The sequence below is a fragment of the Neodiprion fabricii genome, chromosome 1 (genome assembly GCF_021155785.1).
Source record: "Neodiprion fabricii isolate iyNeoFabr1 chromosome 1, iyNeoFabr1.1, whole genome shotgun sequence".
In the NCBI taxonomy this organism is placed as follows: domain Eukaryota; kingdom Metazoa; phylum Arthropoda; class Insecta; order Hymenoptera; family Diprionidae; genus Neodiprion; species Neodiprion fabricii.
Window position 1 is genome coordinate 31,437,531 of NC_060239.1, and position 9,325 is coordinate 31,446,855.

At 48.0% G+C, this 9,325-nt stretch overlaps 1 protein-coding gene across 1 annotated transcript; it reads left to right on the forward strand.

Annotated features, from left to right (window-relative positions):
- The first annotated feature begins 5 nt into the window (after window positions 1-5).
- On the forward strand, window positions 6-3,672 carry LOC124174501 (protein bowel-like). The gene is made up of 3 exons (XM_046553714.1): window positions 6-651; window positions 1,391-2,147; window positions 2,698-3,672. Exons 2-3 carry the CDS (start codon window positions 1,405-1,407, stop codon window positions 3,587-3,589), a joined length of 1,635 nt encoding a protein of 544 aa, XP_046409670.1. The 5' UTR covers window positions 6-651; window positions 1,391-1,404; the 3' UTR covers window positions 3,590-3,672.
- The last annotated feature ends 5,653 nt before the right edge of the window (window positions 3,673-9,325 follow it).

A 9,325-nucleotide genomic window follows, 5' to 3' on the forward strand; every position in this document is an offset into this window, starting at 1 on the left:
TGGCAGGCAGGCAAGGAACCTCGTCTTCGTCGCTCTCTCGGCAGAGAGAAAGGCCCGAGAGAGCCAGAGCGACGCCGCAGCATCCAGCAGCAGCGCTACTAGCGGCCGCTGATCGACTCCCCGTGCCTTGGCTCGTGTGGCATGCGTGATTACGTGTGTGAGACCCACCTGCGTGGGTGTGCGTAGATGAGCCTACCTGACGGCGTCCGACACGCAGTTCGAGCTCTTCTATCTCGCACGGTATACCGTCGGTCCGCGGGGATAGTTTTTTCGACTCTCAAAGTATTTTTCTAGTTTGTTTGTTTTGACGATATTATTTTTCATTCCGAAAACGGCATAATGAAGCCGCGGTGATAAACGAGTGTCGGACGACTGGCCATTCGGAGTACTCGAAGTGGAAGTGGGTAGAATGTGCCAGACCGAACCTCCTCTTGGTGCATTGCTCCTAGGCTGGACCAGTGAACCGATCTTGTGTGAGTGATCTTGATAGAGTGGTTTCGGTAGTGCGTGTTCCGCGTTCCACTGCCTGCTCCCCAGCGGGCCCAGCTTCCTGCCCTCAATTCGTCCAGGAGGATCGAGGAGTCCCAAACAGAGACCTGGAAATGCGAGCGCGGCTCCCTGGAAGTTTCGCAAACGAAATATAGCCAGAAGGTGAGTGCCGCGCGGTCAACCCTTTCATCCGGTCGGTCCGCGCACCCCGCGTTATGCGGGATTCGTATCCAACCGATCCAACATGGCTGCCGCAATCAGCCATGATGTCTGCGGAAGCCATGTTGGCAGGTGTGTTTGTTGAGATAACCGCGGCTACACCGACGTTCCGAGAAATTCGAGATACTGAAGTTTCCGGTCAACCCGCTTCTGCTGTTCGTCTAAGACTTCCAAGGCGAAACGCCGATGCCGAGATCGCGGCTTCGATTCTTTGCCTTCCTGACCAATATCGCGATTCAATTTTGTTATGGTCGAAGAGTAGGTATAATATCGTCGACGATAAACGCCGCAGGCGTTGCGCGGTTGATTGTTATTTATCTATTTTCACAGACGACAATTATCGCGCCGCGATGATAAGACGACCGCAATTCCGTACAAAGAAGTATCCAGAACCACGATACATATACACATACACCTACTTTCAAAGGCAATAAAACCGTCGAAATATGCCCGTAAATCTTTCGTCACGGGGGCTATAATACACTTGATCGTAATCCGCGGTACGCGAATCGGCGGCACGATTAACTGGAATCTCAATTCAGCACCGCAATTGCACGATATTACCTGTTGTAATGTTATATCCGCGCGTGCAGGTATCCTCGCGATCCGAAATCGATCGCCCTCGCCTACCGCTTCCAATCGCACCGTCATGTCACCCTCAGTTTTATCTTGTCCGTTTCAGGTACCTCCCGCAGAATGCCGACCGACCTCGTCGTCTCCTCGGCGTCGGAGGACGCTGGCCGAGGTCGCGACATCCTGGGACCTTCGGCCCGGTCGGGCCCCGGCTCGTCCGGCTCGTCGTCCGGGGCCGGACCCTCGTCATCGAGGAACTTCGACCCCTCCGGTGCGCTGGCGGCGTACCACCATCACCACCACAGCCTGGTCGCCGGCCTGGGTCATCCGCACCACCGCGAGTCCTCGGCGTTCGTACCGGTCGTTCCGTCGCGTCTCCACCTGGCCCCGTACCCGGGGGAGATGCACTCCCACCTGTCGGGACCCCCGTCATCGTCGACGTCGTCGAGCGGCGAGCACGACGGTGCCGAAAACACCGCTAGGAAGTCGTCCTCGAGCTACGAAATCATGGCCATGATGGCCGACAAGCGGAAGGAACTCGCGGCGAGGGCCCTCCTCCTCCCGCCCCCGCCTCTCCTCGAACCGCCCCCCGGGTATCCCGTCTTCGCGGGCCCCTTTCCGGGGAGCTCGGCTCTCTATCCTCCCGGCGGACCCCTGGGTCATCAGCATCTCGACAGGCGGCTCCTCAGGGCGCCCGGGAGGGCCTCCAGACCGAAGAAACAGTTCATATGCAAATTCTGCAATCGGCAGTTCACCAAGTCCTACAATCTACTGATACACGAGAGAACTCACACCGACGAGAGACCCTACAGCTGCGACATATGCGGCAAGGCGTTTCGCCGGCAGGACCATCTCAGGGATCATCGGTGAGTTCAAGCGCTGCTGCGGGTGTTCGATTGTGACGCAATTCTTCTCTCGATTACGCGGGGATCAAATCAACCGTCAAGTTAATCTTATAACAAACGGTTTCGTATCGTAAGATTGCACGCGAGTTCGCTCCGTTATATTTCAACGATCAGATTCTGTTTTAGAGCTTACTTCGACTTAAAATTCGACGAAAAGTGTGCTTTTCCCTTCAAGCCTTACAACCTCGTTAGCGCGCGCTCGCAAGCCGATCACTCGATAGTCCGGGCTTACGCTGGCAGGCAAGAAATTAGGCGTAATGTACGCGTGAACGCGCACGTTGCGCGCAGCCTGCTGCGAGTAATAACCGGGTCCACTTCAAGTGTCGTTTTACAACCGGCTATCGGGGCTTAGTTTTTATCCTAGTGTACAATTACTTTCGGTGAAGTTGCGGGGGAAAGAAAATAAAATCGATATCTACAGCCTACCGAAGTTTACTTTACCTGTTTGGCGGCCGTTTAGTTGCTATGCACCGACTCGAATTAACCTTGCATGTTTTTCTCCAATTCGCAGGTACATCCACAGCAAAGAGAAGCCATTCAAATGCGGTGAGTGCGGCAAGGGTTTCTGCCAGAGCCGGACCCTCGCGGTCCACAAGATCCTTCACATGGAGGAATCGCCGCACAAGTGTCCCGTATGCGCCCGCAGTTTCAACCAGCGGAGCAATCTCAAGACTCACCTACTTACGCACACGGATCACAAGCCGTACGAGTGCACGTCCTGCGGCAAGGTGTTCCGGCGGAACTGCGACCTCAGGAGACACGCCCTGACCCACGCCGTCGGCGACGTTCCCCCCGAGGCCCTCGAGGAGGCGATGAGGGACGACGACAGCCCCGAGGAGGATTGCGGCCCCGAGCCTGGACCCTCGTCCTCGGGCTGCTCCTCCTTGCCGGGTCCCTCCTCATCCTCCTCGGCGTCGGCGTCTTCGACGGGCAACGGCGCCACTAGCTACCCCCCGCCATCGCCCCAGCCCCCGATGCAGGGCAGACCGCAGCTCCAGATACGGCGGGACCTGCTCCAGGTGAAGCCCTCGACGATGACGAGCGGCGGGGGCCTCTCAACGCTGCAAAATCCACCGCCGCCGCTTCCCCCGCCTCCGCCGTTAATCCTGACCTCTTACCGACGGCGGCTAGGCTCTCCGGGACCGTCGCGGGTCCTCCTAGAACTCCAGGAACGGGAACGGGAACGGGAGCGCGGAATCGAGAGGGAACTCGAGAGGGAACGGGAGCGCGAGAGGGAACGGGAAAGGGAACGGGAGAGGCAGAGGGAACGGGAACGGGAACGGGAGCGGGAACGCGAAGAGGAGAACCGACCCCCCAGGGCACCGACCCCGCAGCAACCGCCGCCTCCGAGACCAGCGCCAGTCAGGCAGGGATTCACAATCGCCGACATAATGCGCCGGTAGGATTTTCCTTTATGGGGTCCGGTAGGAGGTACATCGAGGACGGAACTCTCTGCAGCAGGATAATGAGAAACGGGACGCAGCGGTATGACTCCGGATAATCAACGCGCGGATATGAAATAATCAAGAATACGCGCACTTCCGATTGTTGACGATGAGAGAACTACCGAGGCTGACGAATACCGTTCTTACTACTATCTGTAGCTTGGTTTAGTCGTTCAAAGCACCGTGTCAGTGGTGAAAATACGGTGCGGTCAGCCTCAGCGAGCCCTGGAGCGATTCTGTTGGCAGGAAAAGAATTTACAGAACAATGTCACCCGTTAGGAAAAGTTCTCGACAATCCGTCAACGCAGTGGGTATAGTGTTTTGAACCTCGCAGTTTACACAGTTGGTTAGCGACAAAAGAAGAGGAAAATTATATCGAGAGTTTGTGCGCAGTATCATAATTATAATCCGTACCTATATACGTTTTTAAACGTGCCTTTCGTCGTGCAACTGCAATGGATAATCGTCCAACGGGTATATATAAGAAAAGTGTAACTTCGACGAGTTATGATAATAATAAACGAGGGAAACTGAAACTCTTTCAACCGTCCCTCTCAGAAACCAGCCATTTCTGTGTCATAAAGATAAAACATAAACTATAGCTATATAATTTGCAGGCCTATACTATTTTCGTGTAAATATAATAATGAGAAAAATAATAGTAATTTTAACAAGAGTAAGAATATTAATAACGTTAATTTCCGAAGTGATATATGTAAGAGAAGTGCTGTACACGACGACCACGCGCATTGCAGTTCGGTTCCGCAGCCTCGTTTTTCACCATATTATAACACTATGCCTTGTACGAATGCACACAGCCGAGTTGGTATCAACTCTGTGGGTCAAAGAGAAGCCGGGATAAGAAGAAGCGGGTCGATGACGTAGATGCAGGCTCGCGCTAAGAGTTCCTTCGACTCTTTGTTGCCTTGACGCTCTAACCGGAATTGGGAATGTATAAGCGACTTGTCTCGGCTCCGTGTTGTGTTTGATGCAAATTTTATGGTCACGTGGTATACCTGTGCCACCGTTACGGTGGCAACCAACAGGTGCAATACAGGTCTCCGCTTCGGAGGCTCGAGGTTACCCTACCTGCCGCCTTCCAGCCTCCCCACATGGTCCTCTCGTTCCCTGCTCCCCTGCTCACCGTTCTCCAGAGATCCTGCAGAGTCCTCCTTTCGTCTAAAAATAAATATATACATATGTATGTATATATATATATATATATATATATATATATATATATATATATATATATATATATATATATATATATGCGCCGGACCCTTCTCAACGATGGCAGAATTTTTTTTTCAACGTCAGGTTACTTGCTGGCAGAGGGGGGGGGGGGGGCTATTAACGTTCTTTGTAGCCTCTGCGAAGCACCCGCATATTGATGTCCGTTCGCAGCGCTACGCGCGACGAGATCCATATATGAAACTGGCTTTCATGTATCTATACCTCACGTTCAAAAATTACAACCATATACGTATTTTAGCTCGCGATGGCTACCTCGACTCATGACATGGCTATAGGTACGTAAATCGGCCATCTTTTCGCGTATAACTGCTTGTTGCCTAATTTGTAAGGAAAAATATTTTAGATGTTTCATATGTCACGTGTTTTTTTATGTTTTTTATTTCTACGAAAAAAACGAAGAAATTTTTCATACCATTTTACCATGTCAGCCACTCAAGTTTGATTATTAGGTTTCGATATTTCATCATCAAATAAGTGATCCAGTTTTACAAGACAAATTTATAACAACGCAAAGTCAATATATGAAATAAGATCGTAATATCATATAATTAAGTTTAAAATTTTATAGATATGCAAAATTCTGATAAGGAAATCTGCAGTTTTCAAACGAACTAAGGAGAAAGTAAATTCCGACTAGAGAGAAATTGAAAGTTAATTGTACTCATGAAATAACGTGTACAACACAGGTGAATGATTGCACTATTGCGAACACCCTGCGGGTGTACAATTGTAATGGTAAGTGTGATATAATATCGTGGTCGATAAATCGATGTCTTCCGTATAGATGGGAGTGAAAAAGTTACGGACATGCGGACTTGAATTTTCTTGTATAAAAAACCGTGCGTTACAAACGTACGCCGAACCGCGAAATCGAACTGCTCTGGTCGCCGATTATAATAGAAGTATAAAGTTACATGGGGGATATATAAGTTTTCAAACTACTGCAACAGATTATATTAGTGAAATTAAAAAAAAAAAAAAAAACAAATAGAAAGACAAAAGTAACGAAACAAAGAAGGACAAAAAACCAAGCTAGAAGTGAACGTATATTCGACCTCAAAGTTTGATACAGAAGCGTACATATACGTATAGTGATATCTACGTACAAGGGGACGAGGCGTACATTACATGGTAAATAAGAAAGAATTATAATAATTAAAAATTCTGTCACCGAGTCCCCGATTTCCTGTTATTTCTTACGACATGTGTAAGTTTATTATACGATTAAGTATGAACTATTATTATATTTTTAGATTTATTATAAAGAGCAAAAAAGTAATTAATAAAAACCTATGAAAACAAAGTAAGCAAAAAAACAAAAAAAAAAAAAAAAAACAAATGAAGTAAAATAAAGGATAAAATTGATTAAGAAAATTTGTAAATTATATATTAAGAAAGATGGAATAAATGAAAAGAAAAATCAAATAAAAAATGAAAATAAAAAAATAACGCACCGTCGAATTCTTTCACGTAACGCAACGCCGCAACGTTAAATGTGTCTATTATATACCCAGCACCGTCCGCAAGTTTTCCGTGCTGCACAATAGCTCTGTGCACAGAAACCAGATCGACGTCGTATATATTGACAAAATCGTTTTCTCTCCCCTGTAATTAATTTCAGCCGACCGTAGACGCCCTCCTGGCTGCATATACGAACTTTCTTTTTTAAACCCGTTTCATCTTATTGGATCGCACGGGCTTGGCACCGCCGGTTATTCTTCACGGTTACCAAGGGCTCCTAGGTCGGCAAAGGTACCAGTGCCACTAGGTGTACAATATCGAAGGTCTATAACTATTCGTCCGAAACAGATGATTTACCAAGATTGCCATACAGCCGTTCCGTTTATCTTTCAAGAACAGGATCGATGCAGGTTTTATTATATATATAGAACCAGTTACGGTCCATCGCTGCAACATTTTCTCCGGGCGATCCCATAAAGATTACCGGCGATGCGCGTTATTCAGGTAACCGATCCCGTTTCACGAGTGCAGCATCACCGACGCTGCATAAGACGAAAAATCCGCCGTCTCGTTTCTCCGCGTTGAACGATTCTTCAGCTGCGATAAAACTACTCGAAATACCTAGCTAATGAAAAAATACAACGCAAGATAAGGGGGCAAGGGAGAAAAAGTGATTCGGCAGATCGTTCGACCGCGTTGCCGATCCCCCTCTTCGACTTTGGCTGCAGTCACGCCGCGGTATTTGCCTTGCGAGAGGTCCACGCCGTCGACGATAGCCTACTGCACCGTTTCTAGGGAGCAGGTCGAGCTGACGATGCAGAGTGGTGCAGCGGCAGGGCGGAGGACCGAAGACCCTTCGGCGCTTGGAATGTCTTCGAAAACAGTCGAGCCCAACGGTGTTCTCCTATCCCCTTATTCCACGCCGCTTGATGCTCGATGCGACCGGGCAAACGGAGTAGCGACGGTGTAAAGTAGACGCGTCGCGTGTTCTCCGCGAGCTGATCGTCGGAAAGAGAATCGCCGTTTCACGGTCAACTTAACGATTCGATGTATGATTGTCGTTGACGTTCACACACCGCATGCGTCCGTCGTTCGAGGCTTTTGGTTTGAAACAGTAAGACGATACGAGACTTATCAAACCCAATGGCGCCTTTCGAAACCGTGGCACTGACTTTGCTGCCGTGCTGTATAAGATTTCCTTTAACCTCTAATAAATCCACGTCTCTGGAGTCTGTCTGGTTAAAATTTATGTCAGTCACGTACCCAGGTGCCGGCGGTGAACGTTCAACGTGACAACGATCACATTTCCAAAACTCTTGCCTATCCACCTACTCACCAACCGCTGTAATGTACTTTGCCTGACGGAAACGTTCGGTCATTCTCAGTATTGTATTTTTGATATACCTGCGCTCTCACACGTGATTGAGCATTCTTGCAGAATGAACCCGTGCATAGTCGTTAATCTCACCGACTTGAGGATTTTTTATTTATTGGAGAGATACCTTCACCTGTCTTGAAATAGCCGGTGGGAACGGTCGTTTTAAGGTACAAGCCTCTGATATCACGTTGTCATTTCAGTTTAAAAGTATAAAGTCAACAACTGGACTTTACGTATTGCCAAAAATTATTTGCCTCGTACGATTCCAATGAAAATTGAAGCGGGTTGAATCCAATTTGCATAGAAAATCACCGTCATTCGAAACTGAGACCATGTAAAATCACACGTTCACGGTAATTCGAAAACGAGCTTTGTAAATGATGAGTTATCGATACCAACAGTGGTTGGATTACCGTTGAACATTTTGGTATCCAAATTCTACTTGGTTACAAGGAAGAGTTACTTACAGGTGATCTATGATCGCGTTGGTACTCGTTATCGACGGATGGTCAGTCTGTTGATCCTCGATGGCACGGACCTGGCACTGCTTCCAAATACCGGCCGACGATCCACGCTATGCCCTGCTTGCCGGGCAGCCGAGTCTCTGTTCCACCGTCGGCTGTAACGTTAACACAATATTCAGTTATCCGATAACTGTTTGATGAATAGTAGACAGTACGACACCTACGCTTGGATTTTGGATCAATTTCAAAATTCGGAGAGATGAAGAAATAATTGTAGCAAATAGATTTTAGAATTTAGTAAAAGGGATGAGGTACGAAGTGTCCGACTGATTGTTTGATTCCTGCAATAAAGAACGACGCTAAATTGACTAAGAATTTACAAATGCTGCAAATCGTACGCGCAGGTGAAGAGGGCGAAATTTATGACGTAGAGAAAATTATCGCGAATACGTTTTACCGAGAAGGCAGTTAAATCAGAAACTTTCACTTAGACCAAACGATGAAATCCCAAGCCCACCGTGCTGGAGCGGCGACCCAAGAAAAGGAGGTAAGAGTGTTTACAAAAAGTGTAACGACTTCGTTTAGATCGTTGTTAAACTTGAGCATTCTCAGTAAAGACTCCCCTGCTACGGTCCCTTTGGTGCCTCATATTCGCCTTGAATTGGTTATATTGTGCGTGACTGACACGTCAAGGTACTTAACTCCAGGTAAACAACCCCTAAATCATGCGGACGCTAGACTCCACCGTCATGGCCATTGTCCGGTTCAGTCGGCATTGCTGCAAACCATTTGTTTGAAATTCTGGGTCAGTACGAATTTCGACTTCCGAAGTGCACCCGCAGTAAAGCACGTTTTATTAGATTACCAGGGCTCAATATTGGCCCCAAGACTGACGATGTACAGTTAGGTAGCAGAATGTCCGGACGAGATGTTATCTAGGTATAACCAGTAATTTCCGCTCTGCATGTATACGGCAATGCAAACAAAATCGTTATCCATAGATTGAAATCGGTCCGTCCTACCGGACACCTACTCGTGTTGTTAAATCCGCACGACTTTACTTTGGGGTTTATATCCGTGTTTAGAGTCTGATTCAGTTTTACATCTGTGCTCAACGTTACAGCTTTTGTTTTT